Below are 22521 nucleotides of genomic sequence, written 5' to 3'. Positions count from 1 at the left end.
GACAGAGAGAGATCACAAGTAGGCAGAGAGGCAGGCAGAGAGAGAGGAGGAAGCAGGTTCCCTGCCGAGCAGAGAGCCCGCCTCAGGGCTCGATCCCAGGACCCTGGGATCATGACCTGAGCCGAAGGCAGAGGCTTTAACCCACTGAGCCACCCAGGCGCCCCGAATGCAGACTCTTTTAAAAGAAAAAGAAATATGAGGTTCAGGAAATTTCCACATTTGCTTTTGTTTGTTTTTAAAGATTTATCCATTTACTTTTAGAGAGAAAGAGAGAGAGAGAGAACAAGCGGAAGGGGCTGAGGGAGAGGTAGAGAGAATCCCAAGCTAACTCCACCGTGAGCACAGGGCCAATGCAGGAGGATCTCAAAACCCCATCTCAGGACCTCAGACCACAACCTAAGCTAAAAGCAAGAGTCGGACCGTCAAAGGACTGCACCACCTGGGCGCCTCCACATTTGCTTTAGGAAGCCCTTTAGGCTACATCCCACACCCTACGGGTATGCATTCAGATTCCTCTGTCCTACAGGTACTGCCAAGGTAAAGCCCAAGAAATAGGTCGGTGGAGAGGAAGAGTAGAGAAGAAAATTACTTAGAAAATGTTTCCTTTGTGCTCAGTCCTATACTAAATCCTTTACATACAGTATCTTTCTCAATGTCTGCAATGACACTGCAAAAAGGCATTAGTTCATTAACTGTATAGAAGGGAGACTTCAGAGAGGTTAACATGTCCTAAGCTGCAACACTGACAAGTGGTTAAAAGGTTTTACTACATAATGTTGGAGTGATCAAGAAGACACATTTATCACAGAAACTTTATGACTGCTGATTCCCATGAGCCAAAAAAAAAAAAATTATAATAATAATAAATAACTAGGAATCACTCTTCTAAAATAATTTATCACCAGTATGAGATTTTAAATTTTAATGTAGATCTTGACATAAATGAAGCACCTATTTCCTTGTAAAACCTTTTTAGTGGTACTAATAAGTTTCTAGATATCCAGAAGTTATTATTAGAATGACTGTTTAAGTTTTAGCTAATGGAAACTAGGGAAGAAACTTACACCTTTTATATTTATAAATTTTATACATTATTTCTTCACTAGCACATTTCCTCGCAAATAAAGGCAATGCCTACTATCAATTTATGATTTAGGCAGTTACCTATTATATTAATAATATTGAAAAGACTTCAAAGGATTTCAGAAAGTAAACCTGAAGATTTTGAAACTGAGGGGTTGAACTACAAATCCAAAGCATGAGGCTTAATTTTTCATAGCATGTTGCCAGTTAAATCTGTAATTTGAATCTTTATATTCTGGGGAAAAAAAAAAAAAACAGACGGCTCCTACTTAAGAAAACCTAGTACATGATACATAGATTCACCAAATTACCTTACTGCAGAATCTCTCAAAATAGCTTCATGGGTAGATTTTAATTTAGACACTTTACAAACAAACAAATATGCTTATATACAACCTTTCTGGAATAATCCATTGGGCAAGGCTCCAAACAGAAAAAAATATCAAAGGATATAAAGATTACTTTAAAATAAATAAATATGTTATCAAAATACTATTCTTGTTAGAAGAGTCCAAATTAGTCTTTGTTATTTTTAAGAAGAATTATGGTTTCAGAGATAATGGAATACAAAATCCTTTAGTTATATATGTTTGTGTGGAGTCATAAAAGAGTGTCAACTGACAATGTATACAGTTACTAAATATACATACAATTCAAAATTCCTATTTTCTTATACAACAATGGTTAAAGTATGAATAGTCAATTTACTTAATCTATTAATTATAGGCTTTCAAATAAAAGTAAAATCCTTTTATTAAAGACAAATATGACAGTAAATATAAGTGATTAGTACCTTCATTATTCTTTAATATATTAATTCTCCCTATTTAAAGGCTTCTTAAACATTGGGCAAAGTCATATGTATAGACCTGTAGGCAAAAATCTCAAAAATGGAAGAAAGAATAGAAATCAAAATGAAGTAACAACAAAGAAAGAAAATATTTTTCCCCCTCTATTCGTGCAGATTAAAGGAACAGTTATTTCCCTATAGTGTATCTTCTCTGAATAACATGCATTTAAGAAGAGTAATTCAGGAAGATAACTAACTGAAAGTATAAACCCAGATGAAATGCCTTTTTCTTTTGTGAGGTAGCTGAACACCAGTCTGAATATTCTAATTTTGAAAAACCAAAGTTCCTACTTTTAGCACATTTCTAAGTTACCATGGTTAGCTGAGGAACTAAAAAGAGAAAAGAATTAAGAGCCAGGAAAGAGACCGAATCTTGTGAGAAAATCCAGTCTATAAATTCAACTTGCCTTAAATTTATAATTACTAAATGGCCTAAAAATACAAGAATGGTAAATAATTTACCTTTCTCAACTGGGAAAACAGACAATATAAACCAAACTAGCAAATAATGTCAAGTTTAAGAAAAAAATCCGTAAACTGCAAGAACATCCATTTGTAAGCACTTCGTTGATGAGATAAGAAAGATCTGATGTATTAAGGAAGCAGGCTTAAACAATTTTAGGTTCCCATACCATTACTTTCTTTTTTAATGTATTTTACTCATAAGGATATTACATTAAGAAGTAGAAATCTATTCTGGAATCACAACCTAACAAAAAAAGCAACCTGTCACATTTACATTGAAAAATTAGTATCTTTCTTCACAATGAATTATTTTTTAAAATATGAAACTACTTTAAAAGACTCATATATACACACACACACAGTAAAAGAACACACAATTAAAAATTAAACAAATGTGCCTAACGACATTTCTTAATGGCTTCCCTAAAAAACTAAGTGTCAAATTCTCTTAGGTTGCATTTCGTTTTTTACAAAGCTCAAAGTAGGCCTTAGATCTCAAAAATCCATGTAACACACAAATACTCTACTCATCATACTCACAGGCTTTAATTTTTCTTCCTCATTAGTCAATACTATATAGTCTTTTATCCTGAAAACCTGAAAGGCTTCTTCTTACTCACTGGTCACGTTGTTATCGGATCTGATACGTCAGTAATGATCCACACTTTAATCTTCTCCAGCCAGCTCTTCACACTGCCCAGAACTTACTGTGCGTTACAGGTGATACTTCATACGGCAGCTGTTGATTGTGGTCCCAAAGCACTAGGGATGCTCCCACAGGAGCTTAGAACCCCTAACAACATCACCTGCTTCTTTTTATATCCAGAGATGCAATGTGATATTTGTTTTGAACAGCTAATGATTTCAAGAAAGATTACACAGACGAGCTCTTTTCATGAGATTGCCTGACAGCAGCTTATCCTTTCAGACTACTGCAGCAAATATAGATTGTATGATTCCCTTAGGAAAAAAAAGAAATGTTTTTATATAATTTTTCTCTGTGGCGCAGTTTAGTTTACCCTTCCGTTAGAGCAAACTGCTGGAAAAACTGGTTCTTAGGTTTCTAATGGCGCAGCATTAACATAGTGAATGATTCACGGATGTTCTTAACATTCAGGAGTAACAGGGAAGGCTAGCTATGCAGCCCAGGTCCAGAGCTGATGAATGGTGCAGTGCTGCTGTTGTCATAGCAACCGAGAGGGAAAAAAGCAGCACCATATAAGGAGCTGTGACATGGATTCTGGGAACAATTTATATTAAAAAGCTGTAAGCTCCTCATGCCTTAAAGCTATAAACTCCTCTTACTAATTCCACCTCAGATTTTTCTGTTCTGAATTCCCAAATCAGAAGTGTGTGAATAAATATTGCAAAATACAGTAAACTAAGTAGACACTAACAAAAAACCACACACTGAGGTAACTAAAAAGATTAATAACACTTTAGCAACACATGTGCCTGTGGTATCTCCATAATTTACTGGGTTAAATGGTAAAATTAGACAGTGATAATAAGAACTGTCTAGAATGTGAGAGCAGAAAATTTATTTTTAAACCCTTAGAGATACTAAAAACCTGACTAAATGTCTTTCATTAAGATGGTAGCTTCAAAGACACCAACACTAGAGAACAACCAACTGACTGATACAGTAGCAATGATATTAATTTCAAAGACCGGCAAACTGCCGGTCTTCCTTCTACCGGTATTCTTCTAGAAGCAGAAAGATTCAAAAGACACTAACTTCCCTGAAAATGCCAATAGCCTTAACTTAAGATCAAGGAAATTCCTTGTGTCAATCAATGGTGAGACAGGGTTACTGTTCCACCCCACGCTTCTGAAGACTTTCCCTACTGGCTCTGGAGAACCTTTCTCCTGACAGTTTCCCCTGTGAGAATCTAGGAATCCAGAAGAGCCCCTTCCCTTCCAGGGGACAGAAGGAGTGTCAAAAAACAATCATGGAAGGAGAAAACTGGGGAAAGTGTCCACGCGTGAATTGAGCAGTGGTTACAGTACTCTCCCTGCAGTACTCTAGATGTAGCTCTGAGCCTTAGGCTTCTGGATCATGATCCGCTGGTGCTATCCATCTATTTAGATAGGGCAATTCTACATGAAATTGTTCTGTATCATATGGATACATGCTTCCTTCCTAGCACAGTGTATTTAATGAAATGTTAAGATGCAAAATAAAGCAAAACAATTAGGTAAAACATTCATTACAAGGTTCTCTTATGTGGACAGCATTACCAGTACAATAATTCTGATATAATTACATATTTGTTCATTATGAATTTATGATATTTTAATCTCCATAAATGATAATAACCCTAGTACAATGTGAATGAAAAGGACTGCAATTTAATAGAAAGGACACAGCCGGGACACCTGGGTGGCTCAGTCAGTTAAGCATCTGCCTTTAGCTCAGGTCATGATCTCAGGGTCCTGGGACTGAGTCCAGCATCAGGACCCTTGCTCAGTGGGGAGCCTGCTTCTCCCTGCCCACGCTCAGGCTCTCTCTCTGACAAATAAATAAATAAAATCTTAAAAAAGAAAAAAAAAAAGGACATATCCTTGACTTGTCTTCTGATGGTGGTTGCAGTAATGGCTTAGTTGCTTATGAGACCTAACCCTGGTAAATCACTTAATTCCAATACTCAAACTCATCAGAAGTCAAGTCTGAGTAATAACGTATTTTCTACTTCTTCCTAAAGCAACTATAGAAATAAAATAAAATAATGTAAAGCCTTGAAATTCTAAAAATCTGTTATCATATTTAAAAATACCTAATTAAGCAAAACAGTGAAGATAAAAAAGGAAAAAAAGATTTCAATAGAACTCAACAGACAGAAAATGGCCCATAAGAGAAAATATATGTCAGGCTAGTTTTTTGTTTGATTAAATGTATGGTCTCATCACACTGCACATACTTGCTGCAAGGAACCCTTTCATTTTAAAATTATAGTAAACAGAGATGTTGTAGACTAATGCTAAAGGGTTATTTAAGATAATAATGTAAAAGTAACCCCACTACCCCAATACGACTTACTCATGGCTTTAGAAAATTATAACTTGGAGAGAGAGAAGAATAAGCAATTTTGATAGAATAATACTAAATAACATGCAAAGTAAGAAACTTGTTTCAAATTACTTTCAATACTTCTCAACTCTCCTAACTAGAAAACTGTAGGGTAAACCTAAAAATAGGCATTTATGTTAGATTTTAAAATTCCACAAACATATCTCAAATTTTCTCTCCTTGATAATCTAACCTCTTCTCTCTAGTGAAGCTTTAAAATCAAATATTGTCTTGCCACACTGGTTATTTTTGTGGGAAATTCTCTTTAGTTGTTACTTTTAGAACACCAAGAACTCAATACCTTTAGGAAAAAGAGGGCAAGTCCATGTCTGTCCCAAATCAAGTTGAGCTGATCCATGTATTAGAAGGATTCTAGAATAATTTTATTAAAAAAATACAAACTTTGAAGGCTCCATAGCTCAGGGGTTAGAGCACTGGTCTTGTAAAAAAATACAAACTTTGACAAATAATTACTTTCCACTGACATTCATTTTAACATTGTTTATGCTCTATAGGAGCTGATTGGGAAATGGCCATGGTTGAGGTACCTTAAAAGACAAAACACATAGGTTTTTGTGTGTTTTTTTGTAAAAATGGGTTTAATTAAGGTAAGAGTAGAGAGAGATTTAAGGTGCTAAACTATTTCCTTGGCTACTAATTTTTAACTCCCTTATGCTTAATTTAGGTAAATCATTCTAAAACTTATACAGAGTTTTATATTATTTTTATTCTTTTTTCAATCTTCCCCCTTTATAAGCTTCCTCTAAAGAGTAATCATCAGTGCTGAACTCTGCAGTGTCTAAAGGTAGGGTAATACTTGTGAAGAGGTGAATATATGAAATCATTTTTTTTTTTTTCCACAGAAGTCATAAAGTATCCATCCTACTTGTTATAGCAATTCAAGCTTTGGTCAGATTTCTTTCTTTTCTTTTTTTTTTTTTAAGTAGGTTCCATGCCCAGCATGGAGCCCAATACAGGGCTTGAACTCATGATCCTGAAATGAGATCAAGAGTTGGATGCTTAACCAACTGAGCTACCCAGGCACCCCTTCAAGCTTTGGCCAGATTTCTAATGTTGGGTTTTTCCTTTCTTAGGAATGGCTACTGCTCCAGATTAGAATGTCAATTTGCAACAGTACAATGGTGACTAAGAGAAGAGAAAGAAATACCATAAAATACCTAAACACGATATAATGTAGCCTCTACATGTAAGACAACTATTCATCTGGTGGTCAGTAAAAGAGTAGGATAAACTGGAAGTTGGACATAATGAAAAGCAGTGTTTAGGGCACCTGGGTGGCTCAGTCAGTTGAGCGTCTCCCTTTGGCTCAGGTCATGATCCTGACTCCCGGGATCGAGTCCTGCATTGGGCTTCCAGCTCCTCAGGGAGTCTGCTTCTCCCTCTGAATTTCTCCCCTCTCATGCTCTCTCTCACTCTCACTCTCTCTTTCTCTCTCAAATAAATAAATAAAATCTTAAAAAAAAAAAAAAAGAAAAGAAAAGCGGTGTTTAACAAATGTCATGAATGACAGTTACAGGACCTCTGAGAATAATTTTCATTATATATAGCTTTCACTTGATATGTAGACTCTATTACCTAACACCAAATGTGTGATGTTACTTCTAAATTATAATCTCAACATTTGAAAAAGATCATTTGATGGCAGGTGGCTCTTTCAGAATTTTTTTTACTGATTAATAGAATGTAAAAGAGCGTATTGAGCTAAAGATATTCACATCAAATCTTCTTCCTCTCACTTTACTTAATTCATTAAGTGAATCTGAATTTATGAAATTCACTAAATGATACAGATGTATATATGACTTTTTTTTAAATGTAATCACTTTAGAAGCCAGAAATACTGACTTTAACCAGAAAGTGGGGAAAACACAGATGTTCAATAAACTCTGCTATATTTCAGAAGACTGTTCATTATGTTGTCTAAACAAAACAGACCACTCATATACACACAATTCCAAAATGGTCATATCTCTTATTTTTAATGTAGCCAGTGACAAAAAAGTATAAATGACAATAAGATGATGTATTTATAATAAAGAAAATGTCCTCTGGAACATTCTGCCCTCTGGTGTTTAAAATGTTCATCAGAGAGGGAGCATTGTGTCACACCACATGTTTATTACTTCTGCGGGCTGATACATCAATTTGGGCACATAATTTTCTACAATGAGAAAAAAAACATGGTTGAACATTATAATAAGTTCTGTTATTATAACAGCAATAATATATATTCTGTGCTAAGCTTTCTATTATCCCATACTGTAATTATTTCTTGTTGGGAGAATCACTAAGAGAATTTCTTTTGAATCGTGGATATTTGACTCATTTGCCTCTCTCACAATGCTTTGTGACTGAGAAGTATTCTTGATGACCAATACTCGTCTTTACATTCAACGTTTGACCCTTTTTCAACTGCTTATATTCCACAGTAGGTAGGCAGATAAGCAAGTAAGGAGATAAGGTCAGTTAAGCATAATCACAGACTTTCTAGGAACTGTGGCATAAAACAGTGGTGAGTTTTCTGGGGAAGATCACAGAAGGCATGGACAATGAAGTATTTTTTTTCTTGTAACCTCCATGGTATTTGCCACATTTAAAAGTGATATCCGGGGCGCCTGGCTCAGTTGGTACAGTGTGCAACTCTTGATCTCGGGGTTTTAAGTTTGAGCCCCATGCTGGGTATAGAGATTACTTAAAGATAAAATCTTAAAAATAAATGAAATTGATATCCAAATCTTAGAACCACCATATAGCTGCAAAAAAATGATATCAGAGATTATTAACAAAGTGATTGCCAACTTTTCTGTTAGGATTCCTTTTATTATTTTTTCCATTTATACATACTTAGCATTTTGAAAGATTTTATGTATCAAAAATTTTATTAATTTAAACAAGATATAATAACTATTTACTACAGTTTCAAATAAATGTGAATTGATCAGGGGCACCTGGGTGGCTCAGTGGGTTAAGGCCTCTGCCTTCGGCTCGGGTCGTGGTCTCAGGGTCCTGGGGTCGAGCCCCGCATCGGGCTCTCTGCTCAGCGGGAAGCCTGCTCCCCCCTCTCTCTCTGTGCCTGCCTCCCTGTCTGCTTGTGATCTCTCTCTCTGTCAAATAAATAAATAAAATCTTTTAAAAAAAATGTGAATTGATCCCAGTAAGATGATATAATTTCATCCAAAGCAAAGTAAGCTGGCCCATGTTATTTTATGACTAGTTAACGTGTATTTTCCTTGAGGCTTTTTTAAATACGGAGGATTATATCCAGGATATGATACTGAATGTTACAGAGCTTAATTGTGGTAACAATAATGATATTTAAAAAGTAAATAACTGGGTACCTGGGTGGCTCAGTCAGTTCAGCACCCAACTCTCGATTTTAGCTCAGGTCATGATCTCTGGGTCCTGGGATCAAGCACCCCCTCGAGCTCCACACTGAGTAGGGAGTCTGCTGGGGATTCTCTCTTTCCCTCTGCCCCTCCCCCAACTCATGCTCAATAAACAAATTAAATAAATAAATAAAACCTTTAAAAAATAAAAAGTAACTATTGAATTATACTTACATTTTATAATGTAAAGTGCTAGGCACATAGAGAAACTCTACAAACATTTCTGTTTTCCTTTCAGCCCTATGATATTATTATTCTTACTATGTATATGAGGAAACAGAAGCTCAAAAAGAGTTAATCTGTTCAGACATACAGCTTACAAATTAATGAGTACAGAATTTCAAACTCGTTTTTTGTCCAAGAGAGCCTGGCTCTTGACCAGTTTGGCATTATCAGTTCTTTTGGGCCTAGAGTTCTAAGCCTTAATTCTGCCACATTATAGATATAGCTATAACTTTATCCCATAAAGATCTGCCAAGAACATTGTTTTATGGTGTGTTCTCCTTGTTAAACATCTTTCTTGATGTTGACCACCTGCCCTCCTAGAACTCTGCCTGTCATCTGCTCCTATATTCCCTTCCCTTGGATTAAAAGGGTCCACCCCCCTACCCTCCTGTGACAACAATTACTTATTTTTTTTTTTTAAGATTTTATTTATATGTCAGAGAGAGTACACACAAGCAGGCAGAGAGGCAGGCAGAGAGAGAGGAGGAAGCAGGCTCCCTGCCAAGCAAGGAGCCCAATGCGGGACTTGATCCCAGGACCCCAGGATCATGACCTGAGCCGAAGGCAGCGGCTCAACCAACTGAGCCACCCAGGCATCCCAACAACAATTACTTATTGCTGGTCACCCTAATATATAGGGTCTATTTAGGTCTCCACTTAGTGATTGCTATCAGACTGCATCTTACTAAATTGCCTTCTCCACCTCAGATCCTAGGTGTCCCTTTAGGGGGCCACCACTCTAATACAAATCCTGGATAAAGTAAAATCTATACTTCATATTTTAGGCAAACAGCTTTTAAAAAAATGCAGAGAAAAGAAGCTATGAGCCAATAGTCAGTAATTCTAAGAAGGAATATAGCTTGAGAATACAGGCTAAAAATTAATAAGTAATTTATGCAATCACTAATGTATGAAAAAATACAAAGAAATAAATATGGCCATACCAGGAATTTTCTGATAAAGACAGATCTGTGTCCAAAAAAAGAAATATACAAAGAGAGAATGATATAATCAAAAACGAACAGTGGAAAACTTTCTAATTATATTGTCTAGAAAGAACAGAGCCTAAGCTGAGAAGCGCTGTGTCTCTAAGACAGCATTAAGGATTGTTGGGATATTTTTAGAATAAAAAAATGGACAAAGGACGGCCAGATCCAGTGCATGAGAAAGAGAACAAAAGAAATGACTCTGTTATAAGCTTTCATTTATGAATCAGCTGCTATGAGCTAAACTCTATGTTCTTGACATACATAATATCTTACTCAATCCATACAATGCCCTGTGAGGCAGAAATAATAAAAATGAAAATAATAATACAGATAAGCAAACTTGCTCAGAGTAGATACGTGACTTGACTAAGTCACAGAGCTAATGCGTGGCAGAATCAGGGCTTGAACTCAAGTATGACTGACTCCAAAGTTTGCCGTGTTTAACAACATCCTGCCTCCAACCAAGAGACATAGAACAATTATTCCACCTTAGTTTCCCTTAATCTTCTCCATCAAAGAAAATATATTTAAACTAAAAAGGGTGAATAAACATTGTTAAGAATTACTGAAGTGTATGTTATGACTATGAAGACAGGTTATAAAAAACATATACTCAAAATTTAGGCCCACACAATTGACATTTGAGTTCTAAAAGAACATGAGGATAAGAACATGAAAATACTAACAGCAGTCTTTGCAAAACCATACAGAAAACTAGGAGGGTTGCAGGACTAGATAGCGGCAAAATATGGATATAAAATAGTTTATATAAAATCTTTACAAAGGCAGAAACACTAAGAGTCAATAAGGGATCAGAAGGAAAAGTAATTCCAAAATAACCTCATGTCCATTTTGATACAGAACATGAAGGAAATAACACAGATGTAGTGCCATCTTGACACTGGACAGGTAAGCTAGAGAAAAGCAGATCTGAGAGTAGCTTCCCAGTATATTAAGGACTGCCATGGGAAAGAGGAGGTTTACTTCTGTCATACAGCTTAGCAGGCAGTACTAGGACTAAAGGGAAGGAGCAAAAGAGGAACAGATTTCCATCTGTGTAAATCAGAATATTGACAGTTAAAACTATTCAACAAAGGAATAAGCTATGCTACAAAGTAGAAAGTTTGCCCTCATTGAAAGTTTTCACACAGAAGCTGTTGACTAGCCACTTGGGATTTTTGCTCTGAAAACTAAATTTGCTTCCATATGTAAAGCACTTCATATCGTCTGGGACATACAAACAGCTCAATACACATTATCTATTATTACAGATACTATTACTTAAATGTTTAGTAAAACTTCCTGTAAAATCATCTGTGCCTGCTGACTCTTAGGGATCTTTGATTTCTATGGTAATGGGCTAGACATATTTTTATGTCAATTACAGTCTGTTTTCTTCCATGTCTGTATGTATGGGTGTATTTATGATTAAGTAATCTCTGTACCCAGTGTGGGCCCCAAGATCAAGAGTCATATGCTCTACTGACTGAGCCAGCTAGGCACCACTATCTCCTCTAGTTTTTTTATGTTATTTTGCTACAAAGCTGTATAACTATATTCTCTTTTAATAAGAAAACATTATCAGTGACTATTTCATTTCTTATTCTACGTGTTACATATATTATTTATCTTCCCTCTCTCCTCTCTTTTTCACTTTGATCATTCCTGACAAAGATTTTTCTATTCTTAGTCTTTCCAATAAACTTGCTTGTGTCTTCACTAATCAAGAGGTTTTTTATTTTTAATTTTATTCATTTATGCTTTTAATTTTCATTATTTCTTTTATATTTACTTGTTCTTCTATCTCCTTGAGTTAAATGATTAATAAAATTACTTTTTAATAGCATTCAAGCATATAGAAATACACATAAATGCACAGTGGAATAAAGAAAAAATAAATCAGTTACATGTGTGGTGTGTAAAACTTTCTGAAGACATAAACCATGTCTTATTTCAACTATAATAATTAAGTAGAAATACCACATGATCCAGTAATTTCACTAGTGGGTATTTACCCAAGGAAAATGAAAACACTAATTCAAAAAGATGGGGCACCTGGGTGGCTCAGTGGGTTAAAGCCTCTGCCTTCAGCTCAGGTCATGATCCCAGGGTCCTGGGATGGAGCCCCGCATCTGGCTCTCTGCTCAGCGGGGGGCCTGCTTCCTCCTCTCCCTCTCTCTGCCTCTCTGCCTACTGGTGATCTCTGTCTGTCAAAAAAATAAATAAAATCTTAAAAAAAAAAGATATATGTACCCCTATGTTTACTGCAGCATTATTTATAATAGCTAAGATATAGAAGCAACTCAAGTGTCCATTGATATGACAGAAGACCATAAAAAAAAAAAATGAGATCTTGCCAGTTGCAACAACATGGATGGACCCAGAGTATTATGCTAAGTGAAATACGTCAGAGAAAGACAGTATCATATCATTTCATTGATATGTAGACTCTAGAACACAAAATAAATAAATAAACAAATGAAAAACAGATACAGACCCATAAATACAGCAAACAAACTGATGGTGGTCAGGGGTGAGGGGGTAGTGAAAGTGTGAGTAAAGTGGCTGAGGAAGAGTGGAAGATACAGGCTTCCAGTTATGGAATGAGTCAGTCATGGGGATAAAAGGTAGAGCAAGGGAATACAGTCAATGGTGCCATAGTAAAAATTATGGTGACAGATGGTGGCCACACTTGTGGTTAGCGCAGCATAACGTACAGACTCGTCGAATCACTATGTTGTATGCCAGAAGCTAATGTAACACTGTGTGTCAGCTATACTTCAATCAAAAAAAAATCAGTGATAATAATTAGAACATTCTGATAATTAAACACATCAAAAATATGAATTTCCAAAATTTTTATAAAATATTATTAGGAGTGCCTGGGTGGCTCAGTGGGTTAAAGCCTCTGCCTTTGGCTCAGGTCATGATTCCAGGCTCCTGGGATCGAGCCCTACATCGTGCTCTCTGCTCAGCAGGGAGCCTGCTTCCCTTCCTCTCTCTCTGCCTGCCTCTCTTCCTACTTATGATCTCTGTCAAATAAATAAATAAAATCTTTAAAAAATATATTATTAAATATTTAATAGAAAAAATAGCATGTCAATATCTGCCATTTATGAACTAAGGCAAATGTAAAAGTAGAAAAATGTTAATATTACTTTTGGGATGATTTCAAAAGTGCTACTTTTAAAGAAATTCATTTCAGCACTTACATTATCACTATCCTAATAATAAATCATTATAATAAAACTGCTAAAAAGAATCTGTACTGTGCTAGTTTAAAGTTACTTGAATTATAAGGTAAAACCATCTATAAGACTATATTTATGCTAATTAGATTGACAAAAATTGTACCAACTTTTAAACTATGAAATACTTCATATCACCAAGAGACCAATTATTAATCAGAGCAGTAAGAAGTACATAAAGAATACAAAAGAATATATTACCAGTTATTAGTTAACACCACTCACATCACTGAGAAGACCTACAGAAATATTAAGAGACTTTCTATTTAAATAGATTAAGTCACCACTGATATATTCATACAACCCACAGAGACTCACTAAGTTGGATTTTTTTCCCTGAATATCACGCTGACTGGATGTGTCATTCTTCTTCTTCTTTTTTTTGGATGTGTCATTCATTAACAGAGGATAAAGTATGAACTATTAAGTTCAAGAGCAATGTGAAGACTTTGGTGGCAAACACCGTAAGCTGGTTTATTCAACTCTTCCAACTTGTGTTTCTATACTAATATGGCTAGAAAGCCAAAAATTTACGTTTCTCAGATTCCTTTGCGTTAATGTATGGATATGTAGCCTAGGATTTTACCAATACGATGTACCTACCCTCCCATGCCTTCAGTGACGAAGTAAGAGAATGCCATACACCAGGTCAACAGGTTTAGTAATGTGATTTCTAAGTTCATTAAGTTCAAACTAGAAGGAGATGAAGAACTGTAATAGGTAAAAATAGAGTTGTGGAAACTGACAAAAGAGTGTGTGATTAAAGGAGAGAACAGTCAAACTATAATGATTTGGGCACATGGGGTAGGAGCAAACTGCTACAACTCCAGTAGGTCACCGAAAGACATACCAGAGTCTAGTTCAGTTTTTCATGTTCATAGTAACAACTCTAAATCATCAAGAAAAGGTTAAATTGAGCATGTAAGTAAATAACACATTCTTCAAAGATGCTCTTCCAAAATGTGGGGGGTTTTTTGTTGTTTTTGTTTGTTTGTTTAGTAATCTGAAGAGATAAATTCTTAATACTGTAAAAAACAAAACAAAACAAAACAAAAGCAACTATCTACAGTAACTCCTCAGGGCAGTGGCTCTCAAACTTTAGTGAGCAAAACAGACTGCTAAAAATAGAAATCCGTAGGCTCCAGATGTAATCTGGACAGAATTAGAGACAGAATCTGTGAAGTGAGATTGATTAGGTAAATTTGGATACTCAGGAATTTGAATTTTTCAAAGTACTCCCAGGATTTCTAATGCAAGTGATCGAGGGGCCACACATGAGAGACACTGTCCATAAGCATTTTACATAGGTAATGATTTTCCTATAGTATTGGAGCCACAAATTCGACCTCCCTCTTTTTTCTTTTTCTTTTTTTCATGTGTAAATGTGTGTTGGAGGAGGTGCAGAAAATTAGAAGAAAAGTATCAATTACTCAATGTCTATGTGCCGGGCTGTGTATATAGGTATCTCACTTCATTTTAACAGCACCTGTGTGAAGGTAAATTATCACATTTCTGTATCAGAGAAAACCAAAGCAAGCATAAATTAACTAACATACTTTGTATAACACAGCCAGAAAGAGGCAAGCCTGAGATTCAGCTTACTTTAAGAGCAAAGCCCATTTGTTTCCATTATACTTGCGGTTCTTATACTTGAGGAATGCATGAGGAGGCTTTAAAAGTGGACCTATGGGCTCTTCACACTTGTTTCAATCCTACAAAAACACCACTGCCCATGTATTTTGTTACTTGAAGCCAAACATTGGAATACACTGCTTTTCCAAGTATCAAATTCATTTGCTTTTCCTTTTTTTTTTTTTAAAAAAAGGATTTCATTTATGCACTCTACAGATAGATGGAGAGAACAGGAGCAGGGGACAGAGCAGAGGGAGAGGGACAGACTCCAAGCTGAGCACAAAGCCAGCAGGGCTCGATCCCACGACAGCGAGATCACAACCCACACTGAAACCAAGAGCCAGGTGCTTAACTAACTGAGCCACCCAGTCACCTTTCATTTGCTTTTTCTATAATAAGGTGTAAGGTTTTGTGTGTGATAAAGTCTCCATATATGAATCTTCTAACCTGACAGAAACAAAACCAGTTCATAAGAAAAATGTAAATAATTTATTATTTTGATCCCTTCTCCATTAAGGAACATTGTGGCATTTTTGCAAACTTTCCCTAGTAATGGTTGAATAGGGGCAGGAAAACAGGACTCTTATATTTCAATGAAATATATACAATGATACTACAGCTGCAATAAATAATCTTACTATAAATAAAACTATAATACTATGGACAAGAGTTCCACTCTGAGTGACTTCCATTCAATTATGAAAATAGTTAGTAGAACAGAGTTATTTTCTTACATACAAATTCTTAGGCTCGGTTCTTACAAAATCTAAAAAGAGAATTATGTTGCAAATCCAGCATGTGTAAACATCGCAAAAGGATTCTTTATTTGGTAATACATGGTGACTTTTAGTTGTTCAAAATATATATACTGACAAAGACTCTGTCCTTGACTAAACTTTGTCAGGCTCCTCTGAGCTGCTTTCTACTGTGCCTCCTCCTTGAGCCTTATCCTCAAGCCTGCAGTCTAGTTCAGTAGCCCTAGGGATCGCTAAGTCCATTTAGAGAGAATCCTACCACCCTCTTCGAATCACCCTGGCCAATCCAGCAAGAGTCCTGTTAAACTGGTTTTAGCAAGGATCCCTCTACCTGATGTCTCCCTCTTTGTAATTTTCCATCCACCATGCTGCCCTCCTCACCTTGCTCCTTGGCTATAAATCCTTAGCTTTCTTTTACTGAATTTAGAATTGAGCCCAGTTCTGCGCTAAGGTCTCTTTTCTCCATTGCAATAGTTCCTGAATACTACCTACTGTCCAGCTCTGGTTTTAACAATACTGACTGATGATAACTGAAATTATCTAAACTGAATTAAGTAACAACCTCTTAACATTCTATACTTCTGGTCTGGAAGACTACAGGGACAGCAATGGAAGAGTCCCCTTTTCTCTACCCCTGCCACTGAGTAAAACTTGGAATTTACAACAGCATAATCTTTAACCCATAAAACTAGAGAATCTGAATTAGAAACAGTAATGAGGTCCAGACCTAGTTTAATTAGTACTATCATTCCAAAGAGCTTAAAATTCTTCATATACATTTTCTCATTTAACCTTAAAAAAACAGAGATTCTGGGGCTCCAGATTTAATGAGACAGAATCTCTGAAGTGAGGTTGATTAGGTAAATCTGGATACTCAGGGATCTGCTTTTTCCAAAGAAGTATTCCCAGTATTTCTAATGTGAGTGGTTCTAGGGACCACAGTGAGATATTTGGTAAGATACTTTATCCATATGGAAATTAAAATAGAAATATTTAACATCAGGGGCGCCTGGTTGGCTCAATCATTTAAGTGTCTGCCTTCGGCTCAGGTCATAATCCCAGGGTCCTGGGATCGAGCCCCATATCGGGCTCCCCGCTTGGCGGGAAGCCTGCTTCTCCCTGTTCCACTCCCCCTGCTTGTGTTCCCTCTTCTGCTGTGTCTCTCTCTGTCAAATAAATAAAATCTTTAAAAAATAAATAAAAAATAAATAAATATTTAACATCAGCAATGATGGAGCTTAGACTACCATATATATATAAATATATATATATGTATACACACACACACACACACACTATATTTTTAATCTAATAAAATTCACTAGATCTTGAATTCTAATATTTTTCCTAAAATTGCAAGATATTTACTCATGCTACAGAATCATAAGTACACTGCAATAAATCAGACTATAAATACACAATATCATTATGCTCTTTATATTTTCAAGTTGACTTTTCAATAATTTTCTCAAGATTATGTTTCCATTTTATCCAAGATAATAAATGAAAAGAAAAGTAACACTTACTTAATGTTTATTATGTATTAGGTTTTAAGTTTAAGAAATCTTATTCAATCTTCACAGGAACCCTATATTTTTTTTTAACAATAAAATTCACTAAAGTACATCTTGAATTCCAGTGCTTCCAAAAATTACAAGACTATCATGTGAAAAAGTTATCTTAAGTTCACTAAAATACATCAGAATATGTAGACTAATATTACGCACGGGCTGTTTTTAATGTCAAAATAGCCTGAAATCTTTTCCCCAGAATGTATCATAAACAAGTCAATGACTCCTTTTTATCCATGATGGAAATAATATTTTGGCCATAGCTAGCATCAAAGTAACTAGGCTGTAGCATGATCATGTAGGCTACTATGACTTACTTACCATCTAAATTGGACTGCCACACAGTCATTCTAATCTATGCAGCAAATACTTTTCAAATCAGGCCAAATAAAATTTCCCAATGATCAGATAATAATCCATTGGGTATTAATATTTGAAGGTTATGCCTCAGAAAAGAGAAAGGGCTTACTTAAGGTGATTAAATAAATTACTTGAAGATCACCTCCCAAAGGCTCAGAACTCATATAAACAGAGCTGATGGAAAGTCACCCAAATCTCTTCTAGAATTATAATAAATACGGCTAACATTTATTGACTACTTATTCTTTGTCAGATACTGTCTCATGAGCTTTATACGTACCAACTCGTGCAATTCTTGTAAAGTCCTATTATCCCTACTTTAGAAAGAAGGAAAGTGAAGTACAAAGACTTTTAGCAAATTTGCTTAAGTTTACACAGTTAAGAAACAGCAGTCAGAGTCCATTTTGCAAGAGACTTCAGATTTTACACGTGGTAAAAAAACACAAACACTACAGAAAGGTACACAACAGAATCTGTCATCCCTCTCCCACTTTTGGGTTAGAATTACTGTTTCTCCATACCACCACCGAATGCGTGTCTGTGTGTGTGTGTGTGTGTGTGTGTGTGTGTGTGTGTGTGAGAGAGACATAAATAGATTACTCTTAGTGACAAATATTTAGATTTTAGTTTTTATTATACATATGTATAGATATATACATATTTCAAACTTGTTCAAATTTATTTGTAAAATAAACTCTGTGCGATAAAATTACTGTGTCAAGGATTATGTGCCTTACAATTTTTTAAAAGATCTTATTTATTTGAGAGTGCACGTGCAATCCGAGCTGAAACTGTTGAGTTGGAGGCTTAACCAACTGAGCCACCTAGACACCCCTGTGCATTACAATTTTGATACACACTATCAAACTACCCTACAAAAAGGTTGCAATGATTTATAACCCTACCAAAAATGTGAATACTCAAAATTTAACTTTTACTAAATTTACAGTGTATCTAATAGGCAAACGGTTTAAAGTGTTCAATGAATGAATTATTGGCACTCCTAATTATCTATATTTTAAGAAGCATGCTTGAGGGGCTTTGGGATATTATGAACAAGAACATCTTGGAAAGAGCACTGAACAAGAATCTGGAGAACTGGGGCAATGCCATTACCACAGTAACAGGGGCCAACAGTGTCTCTGCACACTTTCATCCGTACCTCCCCAATGCACAGTGATATCCAACTAAGTCAAATGAAACTTGAGGCCTGCCCAACCTTAGGTCTTCTGGTTTTCCTTTAATGCTTAAACCATTTGGCTGTATCTTGTCCCTTGGAATAAAAAAGTCTTAATTGATATACCAAATGGGTCATCATCTACACCTGTGTGAAGAACTAGGCTAAATATGTTAGGAGTACAAAGGTTCTATAATAAAAATGACAGGAAAAGGTTAGTTATTTCTTCACTATATCTCACAAGATAAAAGAAAAAAAGATTTCTTTTCACCATTCTATTAACTTGTTAGAAGTTAAAGACAAGATTTAAAGATCAGGAAAACACACAAGGTTAATGAACATAGCAAACTTTATCCCCTCATATGCCATTCTTTACACATTTGCCAACAAGATCTGATAAAAAGGTAAATCGGATCACTTTACTTGCCATTCTGGCTCTGCTTAAAATCCTACAGAGTTAGGTTCCTTACCATGATCTAAAAACCCTGGTTTCTGCCTACCTCCTCAACTATTTTCTACTACCCTCCCCTCTGACTTACTCTGCTGAAACCACACTTGCCTTCTTTCTATTCATTCCCTGAACATGCCGCTTTCTGCTTTAGGACTTTTGTTCTGGCTGTTCCCTCTGCCTACAAGGCTCTGATCCCGTATCTTCCCACAACTGGCTTCCTTTTGTTATTCACATCTCTGTTCAAACAGCTCCTCTTTTGACTTTCCCTGATGACTCCAAAGAAAGAAATCCTACCTCCACTCCACTCTCCCTCTATTCCATTGCTTATTTTATTACCCTCATATTACTTGTCACCATCTAAAATTTTTCACCACTCTATTAAGTGGGTCTAGAGCAGTGCTTGGCATATTACTGGTTCTAAACAAACATTTGCTGAACAATTAGGTGAAAAGCACAGAAAAATAATAAACCACTTTGACTATAGCAAAGACAGGAACTAAACATTAGAACGTCAGAAAGAAAACAGAGTAAGATGACTATTCTGGCCCTACTTATTCAGTTTGGTTGGTAATATGAATACAAGAAATATAGGTAATTGGAAATTTAAATGCATGGAAATGGATAAATCAGTAAGTGAAGCCCTAATGGCTGGATTAAATTAATGCATTTTGTTAAAAACCATTCTCTGGAGGACATTTACTTATGGTCAGCAAATCTTTCTCTATTTGGCTTTCTTTTTAGTTATTCATAACAAAATATAATTAGGAAAGGAAAGATAACTCATAACTTTACTAACTAAGGTTTTAAATTTAAATTTCAAAGTAATTTCATTCTAGGTTAAATCAAAAAGTTCTTATCATCTGCTTCACTTGGCAGAAAATTGGCCACAGGAAAATGTTCATGGCATCCTTTTGCAGGAGACAGATTTCTCTCATTCAGAAATTTTAAAATGCATCCTCAATCTTTAAATTCTTAGGCCTTTAGCAGTCTCTTCAACAAATGAAACTGTTTGATAGCATTCAAATACTTCAAACATCAAAAAATTAAAACCGAATAGTTCACACATGCCAATAACCAATTAAGTCTCTTATTACTACTTCCCTGTCTCATCTCTGTGATATCAGGCATGTAATTGACTTTGTTATTAAACGTACTTATCTTTTAATAAAGTTCCTTATTTAAACTGGGATAGGCAGATGGGATAGGAAAGCTTAAACTGGGATAGGCAGATGGGATAGGGACCTCAGGCAATCCAGTTTCATTTCTGCAAGGAAACAACTTTTCTTGCTAACTCTTCCAATGTGTGGTAAATGACAAACATCACTTGGTAGCCATCTTATATTTGGTTGATTGTATCTCAGTAATAGTAATGTCTTAAACTATAAGAAAAAGGGGAGATTTCTAAGCAAAGAAATTTTATTAAGTTCAAACACATAGAATTTATCCTATTTTTAGATATCAGAGGGAATAAATATTTCAGTAAAATGTTACTAGGCTATTTTACTGATTTTTATTTAATGACCCATGAATCAAAAGTAGACTTTGACTCAGTTATATGAAGAAGTCTAAAAACAATGTAAGAGGCATGATTTATGCCTTGTGGAACTAAAGAATAAAGAAATACTATTATTTTCATGAAAATTATACACATTGTAAAATTTTTATTCAAAACAGATGGAAGAGTCTAAAAATTCCATTTTCCTTTCTCTCCTCCTGTTTTCTTTTGAACTGTCATATGATAATCAAACCTCCCCATGGCCTAGCTCAGTGCCAGACATACAGGAAGTAGTTAATGTATCCTTTGGGAATGACTTAATTTCTTGCCCCAATCACTCATAACCCACCAATACCAGTCAACTTAATGATACCAGATATATATTGATAATGTTAAAAGAAACCTAAGAAACTGACCTAGGCTTACATATTTTCACATGTAAGTATCATTCAACCTATTAAAATTTCTTCTCTGAGAAAGTTTAAAAAGACAAAAGTTCATTCAGTAATTAAGACACAGTTTCACACCTAATCACTGGAACTGAATGGGTAATATATACTGTGAGATCATATTAAAAAGTCAGTACAATCCACAACTTATTAATTATAGTTAATACCCTAAGAAGCTGAAAGAATGTACAATAGGAGAAGAAAAATATCTAAATCAGCTTTTAGAAATAGATGTGAAATATACAGATTAGGATTAAAAACAAAACATGACTGATGTACCTTTGCTGAACTATGAAGCTCTTACTATCCTAAAATTACAACATCTCCATCTGTTAATCTGACACAAACAAGCTGATAAATGAAACAAGCTGATAAATGAAATCAGAACAACAGTGTATTCTGGCAAAACCAGAAGTTTCCTGAAAGCCCAGAAAAATATGTCCACAACAGATGGATCACTTAGAAAATAAATACATCAATCTGTCAAACTGCATACTATTCTAATTCCCTAAATTAAAATCAGTAGGAGTTTCACTTTCCAATGTCTGTGACATTAGGAAGGCCAAAAAGGAAAACCCTAAAGATGCACATAAATATATCTGTTATGACCTCAAGTGCTATACTGTTAGGTTTCCTGTTAAACATACTAAATTTAGGTAAAGTCCTTACCAGTTAACTTCTTCACAGGTTGGAGCCGAACACTGATAGACTGATGTGTGAGTAAGGGGGAGGATGGAAGAGAGCGAGACATGCCCTCCATAATCCGAATGTGCTGCATACCTTCACTCACTGGAAGTGGCGGAACGGCGTAGTCTGGCTCAAAAGCACAGTCGCTTTCTGTGGAGATGCCACCTGTTAGGACAGGAAAGGATGGAACAAAAGAGCTGATAAGAAAAGATTTTCTTCTCTAAGATCTACCTTTTAAGGTAATTCAGAACACCATATACCCATGTTGATTTTCACAGTGAAAAGCCAAATAAGGTTATTTTCAACACCCAAATTCATTTCTATACTTACTAAATGGACACTTAACACCAGGTTTAGCACTAGGAAATAAAACATGGATAAAACAAGGCTCCTCCTTATAAGGGCTCACTGCCCCATGAATGATACAGTCCCATAAAGAAATAATTATGGTACAACGCTGTGTTACAATTTGAGCACTGGTCTTGGTTTTTTCCCCCTGATAAAAACCATAAAAGAAGATATTCACCTGCTTGATAATCTAATATGTATAATTGCTAGTAGGACCAATGCAACTCTATTTCTCACTCTTTTCTTCAAGAAAGTATGT

General features: G+C 35.5%; 1 protein-coding gene across 1 annotated transcript in view; it reads right to left on the bottom strand.

Moving 5' to 3' along the window:
• The window catches only part of TANC2 (tetratricopeptide repeat, ankyrin repeat and coiled-coil containing 2), a 372574-nt gene that overhangs the window by 215802 nt on the left and 134251 nt on the right, over nt 1-22521 (bottom strand). Inside the window, exon 4 of the mRNA XM_080825462.1 lies at nt 21897-22079. Within this exon, the coding sequence (XP_080681588.1) occupies nt 21897-22079 (183 nt within the window). The remainder of the gene's footprint in view (nt 1-21896; nt 22080-22521) is intronic.

The sequence above is a fragment of the Martes martes genome, assembly GCF_963455335.1.
Source record: "Martes martes genome assembly, chromosome: 16".
Taxonomy (NCBI): domain Eukaryota; kingdom Metazoa; phylum Chordata; class Mammalia; order Carnivora; family Mustelidae; genus Martes; species Martes martes.
The sequence above is the reverse complement of the archived record's forward strand: the minus strand, read 5'-3'. Positions and strand labels throughout refer to the sequence as shown.